The sequence below is a fragment of the Anabas testudineus genome, chromosome 6 (genome assembly GCF_900324465.2).
Source record: "Anabas testudineus chromosome 6, fAnaTes1.2, whole genome shotgun sequence".
In the NCBI taxonomy this organism is placed as follows: Eukaryota; Metazoa; Chordata; class Actinopteri; order Anabantiformes; family Anabantidae; genus Anabas; species Anabas testudineus.
In genome coordinates this window covers 8,600,470-8,619,057 of record NC_046615.1, presented here as the reverse complement: position 1 = coordinate 8,619,057, position 18,588 = coordinate 8,600,470, and the positions used below count along the sequence as shown (strand labels likewise).

Below are 18,588 nucleotides of genomic sequence, written 5' to 3'. Positions count from 1 at the left end.
GTTTGCAAAAATAATATTTTAAAATGTAATTGTCCTTCAGAAAATATACCTCAGTATTTGAAAGATCAGGTATTTAAGGAAAGCAATCTTTCTCAAAGCATTTAAATATTTCAGCATTCACAGTGCATCATCTTCAGGGAATGCCTTTTCTAGTTTAGTTAGTTTAAAAACAATTTAATCAGCAAGTTTTGATACACAAAATAGAGATGTGGCAGTTACACAAAGTGTTAAGTGCAAGTTAGCGGCTAAGCTAGCGCTATTTGACAATATAACAAGAAATATAAAATACAGGAAGTCAAACAGGGCTGCGCTACAGGAAGTACGACTTGCCTTCAAAATAAAAGTAATAGTAACCTGTGTGCTCAGTCGACTCTGTAATAAACACAGATTCATCCCCTCAAAATCCGATTTCGCTAAATTATATAAAGCTCTCTATCTCAGGAATTTGTCTTTCTTACCAGAAATAACATAACACAACACCTACACAACTAGCTCAAGTATCAATTCAGAGAACATGAATTGCAATAATAACAATAACATGCAATAACCATATTGTAGGAAAGTGCCTTATTGAAAAAAGATGCCCTTGAAAACCAAACAAATATGATATTATACAAATTTAAGAAATTCTGATAAAAGTGTACTCAACCTTCCTTATACCACCCAAAGCAAAAGAGACAATACACGAACAACACATATCACTCTTAAGAATAAAATTATGTTTTAACAGTGGTGATCATTTGTGCTCTCTTTGGGAAGAGGACAAAATCAGCATTTCCAGCTCCTATCTCAAGTGACAACATGAAATTTAGTATGATAATGAAAAGCAATAAAGATTGTAATGTCATTTTTTTTAGACACAAAAACAAATCTTGAAATCATCTCCCAAATATGTTGTCTTCTTGAATGTTAATTTGTACTTGCAATCTCAAATCTAGCAACATTACATGACGTCCTACAACATTACCTCACTGATAATTAAGATAAAACAACATTTTTGCCACCACTTTTTTAATTAGTTTATTTTTCTGAAAGAAAACTATCCATGTTGTTTCATCAGTACTTGGATGAATTGTTTCCTCTGTTAATGTCATTATATTGTTAAAGGTTATGATACCATTCTTGTTTAGTAATAAAATCTAACTTGTGTCTTCATCAAACCCGTCCCCCCTCACAGTCCTGCGCGCCTCATGGGGGCGCTGTTCCGACCACGACCTGTTCCGTCGGCCGCTAAAACCGTAGCCAAACGAGAGAAATGTGACGTCGTGCGAGGGGGCAGGCGGTGTGGCCGTGTATACAAGTCTGTGCTCCCATTCATGCACAGTGAACAGCAGTCTTAGCCGACAGCAGGGCCGTGTCACACCCCCGTCAAAACAGAAAGCTCTGCTCTCTCTCGGACAGATAGAAAGTGTCGGTGAGTAATCATTTTTTTCCATTGCGCGTACAGATCGTGGCCTTGGGTGACCCTCTGTAGTTTGAGAAGTAGCAAATATGGCTGCAGGGCTTTGTAGGAAGAAGGGGAAAAAAAAAAAAAGGAACTGTACAAGCTCAGCAAAAAGCTTGAAACCTGTTTATTTCTGTGCGTTTATCATCAGTGTAAGTGTTTTGCATATCCTTGTCAGAGCTGCGCGCTGCTCCGTGACGCACGGAGGAATTTTCTCAGCCTCGCAGTGACGGACCCGGCTTTGAGAGCTTGTTTGGCCTGCAGCACTCAGAAAGCAGGCAGATGATGCTTTATGAAAGTCTCAGGACACTGTGCTCACAGCTGTAGCCTGTAGGCTCCGAGAAGCAGGTTGTGGGAGCGGATTGCAGAGGCCTGTGCCTGATGATGATGATGATGATGATGATGATGATGATCTGCGTTTAATATGTCACCTGTTCCCAACTTCACGGTTTTGCATGCAGATCTCACTCATGACAATGTGGGGAGGGATCTGGTTATCCCTCCTGTGTCGGTGTTCATAACATGAATGTAGGCAAAAGGTCCAAGTAGAGGTCATTTGTTGACAGCCCCCTGGGAGCTCTGTTCAAATCCATCTGCAGCTCTAATATTCACACCATATACTATATATACATACTTACTATAGTGTATCTGTAGCCCAGTATGATGTGTAACAATAAAAGAAAAGTCACCTGCTAATGAAGGTCGGGAAAAGGTGGTTTGTCTGCGTCCTTTTTGTAAGAGCATCAAAGCAAGTCGTTATTAATATGAGACAGGAAACAGTCTATTTCTGATCTGTACATATTATACAGTTTATGTACAGTTTATTGACACCCGGGGGTGCAACCTACTGACTCCATTTCATCCAGACCACGTGGTAAAGGTTACGTATGATACTACCAGACATATGTAACCAGTGGTGTGTGTGTGTTTGTATTTGCTGGGATTGATTTAGTGTCTAATATTGCAGTGTTTTTAGCCGAGTCAACTGAGAAAAGGTTTTGCGAGGTGACGGCTGTGGTTTGAGTCACAGTGCGGATGCACAACGTTAGACTGGGGGCGGTTCATATAATAATAGACGAAGTACGGCATCTGCTTGGAAATACACAGAATAAACACACGCAGTTTATACCGCAGGCAAAATAAAAATGTGTTAGCATTTGAGCCCAGTGGGGTTTGTTTGCTGGAATACGGTGGCTCGCTGGTTTCACCCGGCGCAGCGCTGCGACCTTTCCCCCAGTTTCTGCAGCGCAGGGTGGATCATGTGATGTTGGAGAGCAGCTGGGGGAAGGGACTGACTGCTGAAACGCTGCTCTGTGGATGCTGCTCCTTTCCCAAGACTCACAACGTAGGAGCGTGCCTTGTTTTCAAAAGGCTCTTATTGAATGAAATGATTAAAAAAAAAAAAAGACTGCAAAGTAAAAAAAAGGCATCGCCTGTGGGAAACGAAGTAGAGCAGAGCACCAAACAGCCCTGAACAGCAAAGCATTACCGTGAGATGGCAGTAAACAGTAGGGCAACCATCGAAACAGTGACCTTACAGCCGCTGGAACACACCGTCATTGGAAGACGTTTCTAGAGGTTGTGGGCAGTCACCGCTTTTACGCGTATACTCATGTGGTCCTCGTATTTCCGACAGCAATTGAAGGCATCTTGAATGACCTCAAACAGCCTCATCATCCAGGTGATGCTTTGTAATAGATTCAGGCTAAATATAAAAAAATATACTATAAAAATATGCTCTGCAGTGTTGTCATGGGTTTATTCAAATATCATATAAGATGGGATGTTATGTTTAATGAAATTATATCAGTGCATTGGAAGTAGTTTATTCAGAAATTTCTTATATATTGTAACATTATGAAAGCACTGCACAATCAATGAATATACAAATACAACTATCATCTAGTAGGCTTTAGACACATATTCCAGACCACCCTTTAATGAAACAATATTGCTACTGGTGATGAGCTCATACCAAAACACATATGGACATAGTTATGTCACATCTGCAGTCCTAAAATCAGTTTCCATTGTTTTCCATGTAGAATAAATATAAATATTATAAAATTTGCATCTTAACATAGTTTAAACTGCAGTTGCTCACTTGGAGTTTATTTGTTTTTAATTAAAGGAGCTTCTAGTCACAGTTCACCATCATCAGTTAATATGTTGTCAAAGATAAAATGGCACACAAACCAAACTAGTTCAGAAATGACTGATATAAGTCAGTACCAGTCAACTCCCAACATATCTCCTTGGTAACAGCTGGCAGGAAGCCGCTTAGTTGATATCAAAACTAAATACAAGATGCACATCAGTCATTTATGAAGGAGTTTCCTGTATTTGTGATCTTTTCCAGAACAGGGCACACAGCTTTATGACTGCATTCAATGCATGAGACCAGCAAAATATTGTTAATGTGGTACCTGGGTTATTTGTTTTAGTACTTAGATTATATGATGTTATGTTTTTATAGATAGCGCTACGTTTCATTGCTGCCTCGTATCACAGTTGTTTAGAAAGGACACGCACACAGCTAATTGTTGTCTAAGACATAGTCAGATGATTATGCACTTGAGACAACATCAAGACAAATATGACACAGCAATATATAGTCTATTAACAAGGGACTTATAATCATGAAAACAGCTGCTAATTATATTATATTGATATTGTTGCTTGTTTTAGCACCGTAGCAGTCTTACCCATAATCCTATATACCCTTCCCTTGAGTGCACACTTACTTATCCATCTAACTTGGTGTTAACTTTGCCCCAGTGTTTTCAAATCCAATAAGATTTACCAGTCCGACACTGTTTCTTTACAAATACTTTAAACTGATTAATTCTTGGGAATTAGGTAATCCGAGCTGTTTTCGAGGAATCGAGACCTATTGATCACTAGGAACTATGACAAAGAGCTGTCCGTTTGGAACACTGTTCTTTTGGATGATCTGATAACGTGGACGGCCTCATCTTTGTTTGCACCCAATCATTGTTAAAGTCACTATAGATGTGGACCTACATATGTTATTTATGATTACTAGATAAAAATACCATTCCACAAGACATAAGCTGTGGTTTGGTTGATGTTTTTACCTCAATTGTCAAACACCTTTTTCTTTCCTACAGTGACTCTGCGCGGTTGAAGCCACCATGGCAGAAGCACACCAGGCCGTGGCCTTCCAGTTCACAGTCAGCCCCGATGGCATTGACTTACATCTGTGCCATGAGGCTCTACGTCAAGTCTACCTCTCAGGCCTCCACTCCTGGAAGAAGAGGTTTGTTCGCTTCAAGGTGAGATGTGTAACGCATGTAAGAGCAAGTTCTGTTCTCAGTAAATATTTACTTGATAAACAACTTCACGAGAGTCCCGGTAGTGACCAGTTCTGTAAATCTGTTTTGTTGAGTTCAGTTAACACTGTCACCCTGGAAGGTCACCTACTCTCTCAAACAGCAAACAGTGAGAGTAACTTTCCTGTCTATTCTGTGTGTCCTAGCCTTTGGCCTAGTTGTTTGTTTACACAGTCATGTTGAGTCATTTGAAGCCAAAGACCTGCCAGCATTTTCACACATTCCTCTTGATCCTTTGTTTAGATGATGATAGTAAATGATGGCTCACATGTGTCAGCAGGAGCCAAAGCACTGTGTTGAAATCAGTGATTTTATGAGCTGTACACTAAAGGACTCTTTCCACTCTGTGACCTCTGTGACCCCAGTGACCTTTGTAATCCTCCATTCGGTTTACCTTTTCACAGAATGGGGTAATGACTGGAGTGTACCCAGGCAGCCCTGCTGGATTCATGGTAGTGGTTGTGTCCTACATGTCCTACAATAAATATAAACAGCTGGATCCCTCTTTGGGGTTGTTTGCCAAGCTGGGACAACACATACCTATCAGGTAAGGCCACGAATGTCATGATACCGTGAATCGTGTCCTAGCATAACATTTGTGTTAGATGTTTTCGTTTTATTTTTTTTATAAACATGACACAAAAACAACTTTCTATTTAGGATTCAAAAAACTTTGTCAGTGTCAGAGGGAAATTGTTTTGCCTTGTTACAGTTGCTCTCAATTCAGACACAATGAACCACAACCAGAAAAGACCTACACCAACACAAATACAAAATAACATCAACAAATATGACATAAATAATAATTCTAATGATAGTTGCCCCCCCCCCCCCTTTCGGAGGGGACATGAGTTGTATAGTTTGATGGCCACAGGTAGAAAGAATCCCCTGTGGTGGTCTGTGGAGCACTTAAATGTGATGACAAATTGAGTGTTGAAAAACACTTTAGAATGTGTCTCACATAGATTCACCAAGCTTTTACTACTAATTTAACAATGAACCAGGTTTTCATTAAAAGAAATTGTGGGACTATACTGCAGATTGTAAAGTAGTAGTAGTAGTAGTAGTAATAGTAGTAGTAGTTTGATTCTCAGTCCAGCTTTGTTCCAACTGTCCACCACACCTATTTTCTCAAAGCGCTGGTCATGTTTAGTGATATATAACTTTGTGTCCATAAAAAGTCTTTAATGACCCTCTTATCAACAAGGCGGAGTTGTTAAAGTTACTAACTTCTTTGTTTTTAAACTTTTCATCATAGAAATATGTACTATGCGTTAAGCTTGAACACTTGTTGGTTCTGGTCTGACACTGTAGAAAAATAAAAAAACAAAAACCGTGCCACTTCGTAAGTTTACAAAATATATAATCAGTGCCACTCGCTACAGTGTACACAATAATTATGACCTAAGGTAATGTGTGTTTACTGTATTGTGTGTTTTAATCCTGTTAAGATAAATGACAGGCACCGTTTATCAGTCATGGTTTAATGTTGAGTTTAGACTGGGCCAAGTCCAATATGCATCTGCTATATGACATTAATTGTCCAAGGTTTCTTTTGTGGTCTTCCAGTGCGTACTCCCGATGACCTAACCTACGTTGTTTGTATGATGTGCCCAGTTGTTCTTGCTTTCTTTGAGCTAATAAATGACCACAGCACAGTCAGATAATAAAAAGCAGATTTTCTGCTATTAAATGGACGTCCACTGTGACTTTCTCGTGGTCCCAACCCCTTTGTCGTCCTCATCCTCTCTCTGTTCTCTCTCTTCCTCTGTCCATAGTCGATATATGTCCTCAGACAGCCAGAGAATAGTTGGCGGAGTCCTGGTGGGCACAAGCCTGTGGATCACCATTATCATGATCATGAGGAATGTCCTTAAGTCTTTGTTGTCGTGGCACGGCTGGATGCAGGAACGCCATGGGACCGTGTCCTGGTCTAGTCGTCTGTGGCTGGTGAGACAATGAATGTCCTCTTTTTACCGTCACATGTGGAAGACATTGTTACTACTTGTGAGAGTCAAATGTATGAGAGCTAAGAGTTGTAACTTATATTTGTCATGTGGGGGCATCATTTATGCTAACAAGGGTTTTAGTTAAAATGAATATTATCAGAGAAAATGTAAGATATATAGTTATTAAGGATTCATGTTATTAAAGTTTAACAATTCTAAGTGAAAAGTCTAAAGTCTAAGTGATTTTTTTTACAGGCTCACGTGTGCAGTCAGAGATATGTCTTTCTTGTTTAAAGTGTAACAAAGCACTTTGTTATGTACATGTTACATACTGGTTACGTGTTTTGTACTTCGCCTCATACTCTGCAGATTTCCAGCTGAAACAGTATTTTTTTTTTTAAACATTCTGTTTGCCCTCTTTGGTCTTTCTTATCTGTGTTTCTTGTCCAGTTATTAGTGAGGCTGTTCTCTGGCAGGAAGCCAATGCTTTACAGTTTCCAGAACTCTTTGCCACGGCTACCTGTCCCCTCAGTCAAGGACACCTGCAAAAGGGTAATTAACTACTATCATGTCGTTTTATGTATGAACGGGCACCAGAGTTTGCTTTTAAAACACATTTAAAGACCTAACATTCTCACATTTACTTTGAATAACAATTAAGATAAGAATTATTTAAATGCTCAGAAATGTTATATATGCTGTTATATCTCTATGATGCAAAATAGTCAGAGTTAGGGGTTAGAGTTTACTTCAGTGACGTCTGTGTTTCACTAAGACTCCAAAAGTGTAGGTTTATATTTCTGCTACTATGCACATTTCCTCCTCATCTTTTTTGTTGTTTAACTGTGTTGCCCAAGGCAGAGCCACTCGACAAACAACCTGCCTGTCACAGAATGGATGACTTGTTTTTCTGGCCTGTCTGCTCGCTCCTTGAAGTGCGAGTTAAAGGGACTTCGCTTCACTCTTTCCGACTTTGCCTTTCTCTGTGTTTACAGTACCTGGAGTCAGTGCGCCCACTGATGGATGATGAGCAGTATGACCGGATGAAGGGCCTGGCTAAAGACTTTGAGAAGAACCTGGGACCAAGGGTACAGTGGTACCTCAAACTCAAGTCATGGTGGGCCTCCAACTATGTGAGTGAGAAAGAATTCCCTTATTATGTAATATTTATTTTGGTGCTATTTTGTCACTGTGAGGCTTAAATTAAAGTGATGTGTTTAATCGCCCTCTTTTCCTGTGCACAGGTCAGTGACTGGTGGGAAGAGTACATTTACCTTAGAGGCCGTGCACCCATCATGGTTAACAGCAACTACTATGCCATGGTAATATATTTCTACCTGAGCATGTTGCAGTATGCTTCTACTTTTAGATTGATTGATTTTTCTAAAGGTGTTTTTCTGGTGACATAAGAGCGTTCAACACTTGGACTGCCATGTGAATGTGACCTTTTTGCAGAGCCGACATCCGCTTAGCTGTGGAGAGTTGGCTGCGGAAGTTATTTCTCTTTAATTATTAACAGTTTAAGTGGAAATCTTTAAAAAAATGTAACTAGACCTGCAGTGTTACCCGTTGCTGTAAATGTAATGTAAATCACTAGTTACAATTATAATTGAGATCTACATACATCTTTCCTGTCTGTCTTTGTCCTGTGTCTTTACCACCTGGACAGTTTTGTGATTATGGACCCAGTAAACTCAGGAGAATAATTTTCCACCACTGAGGATCTGTCATAGGGACAAACCCTTACTCCCTCTGTGTGTTTCTACCTGAATGGCTGCGTCAGGAGACTGGACTGTTAGTGCAGGGGGGGCAAATTTGGGTTACTGTTGCCAGAGACAACATTTGACCTGTGGACACGTTTTGTATGTGTTTAGCTATCTTGTAGACAATTAACATGGGATTTTGAAATATCTGTTTTACAGCTTGCACTAAATGCATCTCTGTTCTTGCTTACAAAGCCATTAATCAATCAATCAATCAAACTTTATTTGCATAGCACCCTTTGTACAAGTGCGACATATTTATTAATTTATTATTACTAATCCCTTTTGTCCAGGATTTCCTGTACGTGTTCCCTACCTCCATCCAGGCCGCCAGGGCAGGTAATACCATTCATGCCATCATGCTCTACAGGAGAAAACTGGACAGAGCCCAGATCAAACCAGTGAGTATGGAGTTCCCCTGTCTTCCTGTCTTCCTGTTTTACTTCTCAAGGTTTCTCTTGAACTCTGTCGATGTTCGTACATTAATCATCTACCTTGGGAAAAGAATAACATCAGTATTATATCAGTGTTATGAGAGCTGCTTATGTTTTAAAAGCCTCTGTGAAGTAGGTTTGTTGTCCACAATTTTACAGTGATTGTGTGCAGTAGATACTTGATATTGACCTCGGCTCATTTTGACTAACCTCGATTTTAGAAGGAGCCATTCAATGAGCTTCGTGCTGTTTTTGGTTACGTTACATTAGTTATTACCAGCCATGCAAGATCATATGTTTTCTAAAAGCTTAGAGGATAAAGCTAAATTAATACTGGTGATTTTCTTCATGTATAGTCGTGCTGTTTTCTCCCCGTACCCGTGTGTTTTTCTTTACCAGCCTGCATGATGCTTCAGTGCAGATTCTTTATACCCCTGTGCAATAATGACACCCATTCTACAAAATGCTTCATAAATACACACTTATCTCTGGCAAATGCTGATTGGATCCAGTTATACGAACGCCAGCTCACTCTGTAACACACTCACATTCAGTTGTCTGTGTTTCACTTTTTTTTGTCCCCTCGCTGTGTTGGACGCTGCGTTAGATATACTTGCTGGCGAACAAGGTTCCTCTGTGTTCAGCTCAATGGGAGCGGATGTTTAACACCACCCGCATCCCTGGTGTGGAAACAGGTAAGAGGAGGGCACATCTCCGCCGTGCCCTCAGACCCCCTCTACCTTGTGACCCTAGCCACCACCGCGGCAGCAGTCATCGGGAGACCTGACTCCTAGACTCATTCCCAGCAGCACAGCCCTGAAACAATCCTGCCACTTTTAGGCTTTTCAATATTCAAATCGGTTAAAGTGATTTGTTTTATCTTAACATCCTCAAAAGTGTGTACATCTAAATTCCAATCCTACTGCTACATCAGGGCTTTGCTGGTGGTGTTGAGGTGGCCGGTTACTGGTTTCTGGAGCCTGCTCATGTATCCTCCACTGGCAGCCTTTTGAGATCTGTCCTGCTACTTATCCAGCCAATCCTCATCACTCCTTCTCCACTTCATTGCTCCTATCCCTGTAGGTGTGTGTGTGTCTGCTGCTCCCTGGGTATTTTCGTGAATTAGTTTGTCATCTCTGTGTTTGACTCTCCCCTTTTGCTTTTCAGCTCATGCTCCAAAACACTATTCCCATGTGCTCATCCCAATACGAGTATATGTTCAACACCACTCGTGTCCCAGGTGTAGAAACAGGTAGAGTCTTTAGCAGTGCCACCCTCTCCACACTCCTCCTACTGTACTTCTCCTTGGGACATTTTGTCCATCTGTTTTGAAATGGAAATAACATGACCCCAGTGAATTGATAATGCATGTGTACTACTGTATGCACATGTCAAGGACTAATTTGCATGTGGCTGAAATCTACAGTTTGAATGTTGTGAAGGAAAAACAGTGGTATGGTTAAGGTAGAGCCTGGAAATACTGCTGAACCTTCAACAACAATAGATTTAGTATTCACTCCTAAAGTTTGTGTTCCACGTAAACAGTCACCCTTAATTTTGGATGATGTTTATGGGCATGAATTATCTAAAAATAATAACGTCTCCTTAAGGACAGCACACTGAAATGTCATAATATGCTTGATTACTCTGACTGAAGTCACATTGGATTGTTCAGCCACATAAGAGATAACATGAGAGGAGAAGTGCATGAAACTCAGACTGCTTTTATCTTTGTGGCTGCAGAGGACAAAAGTGAATTGTTAAATTTAAATTAAAAAAAGATTATAGAAGAAATCCAGTGTGCTTATTTTTCGATTAAAGATTAGCACAAATGCTATGATGAAGGATTGTTTTGAAGGTTTAATAGAGCTTGGTGTAATTGCCAAAGCCAGTTCATTAAAAGCATACAATGGTGGTCTTCCCTCACGTTCTATATTGTCTTTGCTGGAGGTGTCCTTACTTTAAGTTGTCTGCATATCACCTGGATGTGAGGTTGTTGTTCTTGGGGTTGTTTCTAGCATAAGTATCCTGTCCTTTGTCTTGCCTGTAACAAGTGCAATGTTTGTATGAGCTCAACATCACCAAAACAATATCAGAACTCCGTATCCAAGATGCAAACCGTGTTTGTGAATTGGTTTCCCTGCTGTGCACAGTTCTGTTCAAACAAACATTGCCTCAGTTCATCGTATTCCAAACCACTGTCCTGTTCCCAGATTTCTCTCCCTGTTCATCTCATTTCTCATTTCAAGCTGGTTAAATCATTTTTTTAACTGGATAATTACTTTAACTTTAAGTTGTTGTTTTTTGTCCTACTAAAGAAATGTAACAATGAATGAATGATGTTCACAAAATAAAAATACTACCCAAAAACAAAAAATTATCCTTAACATAAATCGCCCGATGTGGATCGTCACATCATTTGACACCACTGAGGCCAATAATTATCACCTGGTACTCCCAGAAGTGAAATGTTGTGACATCCATTCTTCTCTTAAACGGCTGCTTTATTGTTATTACAATAGAAGAATTGGCACCGATCACAATTTATGTCATACAATCTTACAAGCTGCACTAACACACAGAAATATAGTGTCCCTGCCACCACCTGAAACACTCCAACTTTTCTTCCTGTTCTCTCCCCCCTTACAATTGGTACCTGTCTTCTAGACACCCTACAGCACATGAATGAGAGCAAACACATAGCCGTGTACCATAAGGGCCGTTTCTTCAAGGTGTGGATGTTTTATGATGGACGGCTGCTGTTGCCACGGGAAATAGAGCAGCAGATGGAGAGGATCCTGGCAGATCAGTCCGAGCCCCTGCCAGGAGAGGAGAGACTGGCTGCACTCACTGCAGGGGACAGGTGGGTGGCCAGTGTCGATGAGGCCACACGAGTAGTCAACACAGTGTGATCTGAATACTAAAATATGTTTCTGATTGACTTCAAACATGTCTGTGGCATATCTCTAATGTTATTTCTAGTTCTAGTTGTAAGGTTTCGTGGGTGTGGCTATAACCACAAAAATGCAAGGAGTATTCTTTATGTTACACACAACACTTTTCTCACACTGAGAAACTACACCTGAAGTTAGATGTTTGTAACACACTCACTCAAATCTGAAGCAACTGTAAAACAAAGAAAAGTTCCTGTCACAACAAAACCTTATCCTCCTTTTTCTGAACATTTTGCAGGACTCCATGGGCAAAGGCCCGTGAAACCTTCTTCAGCCGTGGTAAGAACAAGCAGTCCCTGGACGCCATAGAGAAGGCGGCCTTTTTTGTAACCCTTGATGACTCAGAGCAACTCTATGATAAAGACAACCCAGTCCAGTCTCTGGACAGCTTTGCCAAGTCCCTGCTCCATGGAAAGTGCTACGACAGGTGGGACAGACAATCTGCCGATTATGAAAGAGTGTGTGGCACAAGTTTATTGGTAAATAAACAAAAGGTATTGACTATTTGTTTTCTTTCAGGTGGTTTGACAAATCATTTAACATGATTCTCTTCAAGAATGGCACCATGGGACTGAACGCAGAGCATTCCTGGGCAGATGCTCCAATCGTCGGCCATCTGTGGGAAGTATGTCAATGTAGCTCGTTGAATTCATTTTTGGATGATCGTTGGTTATCAGCCAAGTATGTTTTTTTTTTTTTGTTTGTGTGTTCTTTCTTTTTCTTTTTTAGGCAGAAATCTAACTAGCTTAATGAGCGGTCAATGTGTTTCATGTCTACTATTTTAATTGAGTGGAAACTTGTCTCTGTTTTTTAGCATGTGCTCTCCATGGACCCGAAGCTTGGATATACTGAGGATGGTCATTGCTGTGGGAAGCCCCACCCCAACCTGCCAGGTCCTATGAGGCTGCAGTGGGACATCCCTGCTGAGGTATGTCTGAAAGAGCAGCTCTCATAGTGCTGAGATGCTAGTCATAGACCTTTGTTTCCCTCTGCTGGTAGCTCGGTATATGTGCACCACTGTTATGTTCTTTTATTTAAAATAAAATGAATGTATTCTTAAATAGCAGTAATATCTACCCAGTTAAACATAACCACTCTCCTCATTTCCTCTAGTGCCAGGAGGTCATTCAGAGCTCTCTGACAGTGGCCAGGGCTCTGGCAGATGACGTGGACTGTCACAGTTTTCCCTTTACTCAATTTGGAAAGGGTCTGATTAAGAAGTGCCGCACAAGTCCAGATGCCTTCATCCAGATTGCCCTGCAGCTGGCTCATTACAGGGTTGGTACATTCTTCTCACTAGTTACTTTTAACACTTGTAGGTTTTAATAACTCTGTTAGTAAAACTTATTTCTGTGGTTTCGTTTTTTAATGCTGATCCGTTTTCTTCCTCAAAAGGACAAAGGGAAGTTCTGCCTGACTTACGAAGCCTCCATGACGCGTCTGTTCCGTGAGGGCCGGACAGAAACTGTGCGCTCCTGCACCACGGAGAGCTGCGACTTTGTCCGCTCCATGATCAGAGATGAGACAGTAAGAAACACACATACTTTTAACAGTTGATCCAGTATCTGACTCTTCAACTCGTTGTCATGCTTTGTTTTTTACTTCTTCCTGTCCGCTCAGAGAGAAGAGCGCCTCAGGTTGCTCAAAGTGGCAGCAGAGAAACACCAAAACATGTACCGTCTGGCCATGACAGGAGGGGGCATTGATCGCCACCTTTTCTGTATGTACGTGGTTTCCAAATACCTGGGAGAAGATTCGCCTTTCCTCAAGGAGGTATGTGCTCCTATAAGAGTTCCACTCTTAAAGCTGTCCCTCTTGTTAACTAACCCCCCATCAGTGTCATGCTGTCTGTGTGATGGATGTCTAATAAAGAATAACCCCAGAAAAATGTTACTCGGGGTTGGGAACACAGAGGAAGTTTGATTTAACCAGTGAATTAAGTGCTCGTTATCTTTATGTTTAGGTCCTGTCTGAGCCGTGGAGGCTGTCCACCAGTCAGACTCCTATGCAGCAGCTTGAGCTGTTTGACCTTGTCAGACATCCAGAATATGCGTCCTCTGGAGGTGGATTTGGTCCGGTGAGTAATGCATCAGGGTCAATTGAAATTTATTTATTTCAGTTGAGAAATATTATTGTCACACTAAGTATATGTCAGAAACTCAGACTTTAGTAATATAGTTTGAAAACATATAAAACTTTTTCTTTTTTTGTCTTGTGTCCACTAGGTGGCTGATGATGGTTATGGTGTCTCCTACATCATTGTTGGTGAGAACCTCATCAACTTCCACATCTCTAGCAAATTCTCAAGCCCAGAAACTGTAAGTTCACCAAGTTTCTATTATAACACACTGATTTATATTATTTCATAGTTTTTATGAAGAGAATTTTGTAATAAACTTTTTGTTTTTTTGTTTACTTTCAGGACTCGCACCGTTTCGGTGCCAACATCAGACAGGCCATGCTGGACATCCTGGGTCTTTTCCAGCTCGACAACAAAGCCAAGTGATTGCCCCCTCCATCGGTGCAAAAGCATAAGACGTTTTTAGCAAAACATATATTCTTCATTAAGCTTGTACAGAATCAAATGTTGGATTAGGGGGTTATTTTTAAGTTAATTGATGTTACATAAATAAGGGTGATTATTAAGAGTTTTTTGGAAACTGTCAAATATGTTTGTGAGGTGCTTATGTGTACTGTAGGTATGCACAAGGTAAGATTGTGGTGGTACTGGGTTCAGGTGGTGTACAGATCAAAGTTTTTATTTACTGGGCTGTATGTGTCTTAGTTAGCTTCTAATATTGAAAAAGGGCAGAAAGGGAGGAGAAAATGAAGGACAAGTCTGAGATCAAGTCTCCTACTCCGCAGGAAGACATGTCAGCTTAAGTCTTGTTCTGTAGCATCATCCAATATTTAAATCAAATTTTAAGATGAGAGAAGATACAATATTTTTTACTAGTTTTGTCTCAATTTCAATAACCATAAAAATATATTTTGTTGTTTTAGGTTTCTTCTAGTCCTCTCGGTTACACACTCAGTCACGTGTAACTTGCCAAAGCAGCTTGATGTTAAATATCATCAACAAATTGCATGTTGCGTGGTGTCCATTAATTTCACATGGCTTGATCTGATTATTTAGGCAGAACATTTCTATTCCGTAACCATATGCCTACTGAAGCCTGTAGGATAAAAACTGATGATCTATTACTACAAAAATATTGAACTTTGATCTTGAGAGTGATTCTTTATCAATTTGATGTCAAGGCTGAGGAAATCTGTTGCAGCTGCCTACTGAATTGGTTTCCATTGCCTTTCAGACCCAAGTCAGCGCATTTGTTCTTTTTATCTGCTACTATTTTACCATATAGCGACAAAGACAGATCATGTCTAGGTGCGCGCGTTTGTTCCATTCATACTCAGGTTTTTCTAACTCGGCCTAGTATGTACCGTGCTGGCTACAGGATAGCAAAATTAGCGCTGATTTCGGCATGTACATGTGCAGCGATAGGAGAAGTTGAGATGCAGTACAATGATACGTGACCCCGGTGAAGTTCTTTAATCAGTTTTCTGTTGAAGTGAAGGATTGGCAGGGCAAGGTGCATGTGTGGGTGAATTTGACACGGTTTGTAGCCAACGGTGGCAGTTTTTTCTGTTTTGTGTTTAAAAAAAATAAATAAATAACCAAAAGAGTGGGTTACCTGTACTTATAACTATCCTGTGCACTCCATGACTGGTCCTTTAGTTCAAACTAACCAATTTCTAACTACTTTGGTGGACTTACCTTTCAGACCGCACAGCATATGGGTGCTGAAGCTGTTGTTGCCTAGACAAGATCAAGTGCAGGATCACCTAGTGGCGTGTCCAGTGCAGTGAGAAATGATCATTTCTTAGGAAGGGCAGAAGGGTGTCATGTGTAGGAATGCATTTTTGTTATGTATATGTTGTCAGTTCATCATTATTTATTTTTTTCCCCCACATTTTAACCCCTTTATTCACACAGCAGTTTGAGACATACGTATGTGCCAGCTGAATGCCGTGAATGATAAGCACTAAGTTAAAACTCGGCTGATTTAAGACATGAAACAGACGGAATGCTTCCTTTTACACTTTTGTTATCACAGACTTTGCCAGTATGTTGTACTGTACTTGTTTGATATTTTATCTCAGTAGACATCGAGTTTACACTGCTGCATGGGTTTTGAAGCTGACGCTGTATATGTTTGCCTTTATTTAAAGACGTGTAAAAAAAAAAAAAAGGCATGCACCTTATATACCAAAACAAGTTTTAACAATAAAGTGAATGTCACACAGCCGTATCACCTCTGAGTACGTCATCTCTTCTTTTTGTCTGCTTTAATTAATTCACCACTGTTAATGATAAATACAGTGATAACTGCAGCCACAGATCAATAGATAAATCTGAAATGACGTGATGATGTTTAGCAGGTGCATTGTTGTTCAAAAGTCTTAGGTCGCTATTAGATTTGTTTGGCAAAACATTTATGACATGTATATATTTATTTCTTAGTCTCTTTATTAGAATACAACTAGAACATATAGAAACGGTGTACCCAGTATTGAACACATATTAAGGAGGAAAAACGTGTAACGTGGGCTGACATGATCAATATTGAGTGTGACCTCTGAGGAACATGGAGAGACCAAAAAATGGATGGAAGACCTGTCAAAATCTGCTTATCTGATCAGGGATGGTCTAAAATAAGAAAACCACTTTTTGTACATAGCCAAGACAGCATTACTGAAAAAAGAAATCTAATGGTGGCCTAAGAGTTTTGCACAGTACTGGACATTGCACTAAATTAGTATCACTGACGGTGACACTAGATGATTTGCTAAGGCTTTAGTAAAGTTAATACTATTACTTCTATTACTTTCGCCCTGAGGTGTTGTGAAAACTGCATGTGAATCAAATTTCATGGTAATCCATCCATCCACAGTTGTCAGGGGGTTTTACTGACTATGAAAAATGTCAACCTCATGGTGGCACTGGAGGATCACCACAGTCCTTAGTAATTGTTTTCCGGTGACCACAAATGTCTGCATCAGTCTACATGACAGTCCACAATTAGTAATTGTTGAATTATTTCACATATGCATGGTGGTAAACTCAATGACTGATGAATTTGCCCAGTCCTAGAGTCAGAGTGTAAAAATAATCAATTGCTGCTCTAATTTTGAGCATTTAGCTGGGTTCAAGTGGTGGTTTTAAATCTCTCTATCCTTCTCTATAGAGAAATGGCCTCGGTCAAGCACAGAGGTCGCTGTGCACCACGGTGATGGTTTAACTCTTGTTCGAGTGCTCAACTCTCACCTTGATCAGAGGGTGGACTTGTGAAAGTTAGATCTTTCCTTCCTTCTAGCAGTGTTTATTTAATCAAAAGGACACTGTAGCCTGCCAGTCTGGCCAGGTGGTTGGGCTCAAGTGGACAGCGTCGAGGAGCCAGTTCCATCTCTGAGGGTATTAATACTTAGAAGTCCCTCCTCTGAGGCTGCTCGGGGTGTATTCAGCGATTAACTTAAATTAAACAGAACACGTTTAAAGGCATCACGAGGTGACAGATTTCCAAGGAGGGCATAGGCAGGAAGTCATTACATGTGACAAGTTTCCCTTTAGTTCCTGTCCACCACATATGCTCAGCCATGAACTGTCCCTCTCTCTCTCTCACACACACACACACACCTCCACAATTGTACACCCACACTGATGTCACCCTGCCCTAGACGTCCAAAAGCCAGCTAACATTTCAAGATTGCATTCCTGAGGTCTGCGTACTCCTCATATACCACAATCTGGCCACATGAGAAAAAGGATCACTTCCAAAGTCAGCATCTGCATATCTGTCTACTTTATGTCTTTATCAAAAGGCAGCATGCTAAGCCATCTCTCGGTGCAGATTCCTAGTATTTATACCAATTAAAAACCCTGTATTGTCTCTATTTGAAAGACAACACATGCAGGCAAACAATGCCAAATCCATACAGTGGTCTTCAACAGACTTGAACCAGCTGGCGTAAGGACAACAAGCTGTGCACCTAATTGCCAAGCTGGAAAACCCATTCACTCAAGAGCAGACACTGAAACCTAAAACCTTGACTTGCAGTTTCTAAAAGTAGACTTTGGGAGAGATCTGCGGCCCTGTGCTTGTCACCATCTTAATTCATGTGCCACTTGCTCCACAACACCCTCAAAGAAAATAGGGGAGGCCAGAGTCGCCTATCTTGTTTTATAAGCTGTTCATTCACACGGGAGCAGAGGCGCTGCCATTTTGTCTGGGGGTAATCGCTGCTAGCTGTTACCAATGGAGAATCACTCCTCATTGCACCTACTGTATGTGGATCATTTGTGTCATTCTTGATTCGGCTTTTGGCAGGACAATTTGTTTTTCCTGCGCTGCCGGACAACTTACGCAAGTTTCTGTTATGCCCCAAACTAATTGGGTTGAATGTTACAAGTTGATTCAGTGAATGAAGAAAAAAAAAAAAAAAAGATTGGACCCGTTGCATCCTGCTGCTAAATGTTAGTTTAAGGGTGGATGTTTTTAACCGCAAGATTTGTGGAAGGAACTGAGCTATGATTTTACATCAAAGCAGACCTCACAGAGGGAGTTTCACTGTTCAGAACAAAGGCCCAATGTCAAACACATAAACTAATCACTGTACGTGGATTGGGGAG

At 40.6% G+C, this 18,588-nt stretch overlaps 1 protein-coding gene across 2 annotated transcripts; it reads left to right on the top strand.

Moving 5' to 3' along the window:
- The first annotated feature begins 1,263 nt into the window (after positions 1-1,263).
- cpt1ab (carnitine palmitoyltransferase 1Ab (liver)) lies at positions 1,264-16,213 on the top strand. 2 transcript variants are annotated; one of them, XM_026364847.1, is made up of 19 exons: positions 1,264-1,414; positions 4,576-4,740; positions 5,202-5,344; positions 6,576-6,747; positions 7,197-7,298; positions 7,742-7,879; positions 7,991-8,068; positions 8,803-8,910; positions 10,111-10,195; positions 11,611-11,806; positions 12,136-12,324; positions 12,417-12,522; positions 12,712-12,825; positions 13,011-13,175; positions 13,293-13,424; positions 13,518-13,670; positions 13,861-13,974; positions 14,123-14,215; positions 14,320-16,213. In XM_026364847.1, exons 2-19 carry the CDS (start codon positions 4,600-4,602, stop codon positions 14,401-14,403), a joined length of 2,313 nt encoding a protein of 770 aa, XP_026220632.1. In that variant the 5' UTR covers positions 1,264-1,414; positions 4,576-4,599; the 3' UTR covers positions 14,404-16,213. The 2 variants fall into 2 exon arrangements, with proteins under 2 accessions (XP_026220632.1, XP_026220631.1); XM_026364846.1 differs by lacking the exon at positions 10,111-10,195 and adding an exon at positions 9,551-9,638.
- The last annotated feature ends 2,375 nt before the right edge of the window (positions 16,214-18,588 follow it).

Bases quoted from the DNA above. Each gene is read 5' to 3' on its own strand.
- cpt1ab (XM_026364846.1), top strand. From the start codon at position 4,600: ATGGCAGAAGCACACCAGGCCGTGGCCTTCCAGTTCACAGTCAGCCCC. The intron at 12,826-13,010 runs GTATGTCTGAAA...CATTTCCTCTAG, and splicing joins AGTGGGACATCCCTGCTGAG to TGCCAGGAGGTCATTCAGAG. The intron at 13,671-13,860 runs GTATGTGCTCCT...CTTTATGTTTAG, and splicing joins ATTCGCCTTTCCTCAAGGAG to GTCCTGTCTGAGCCGTGGAG.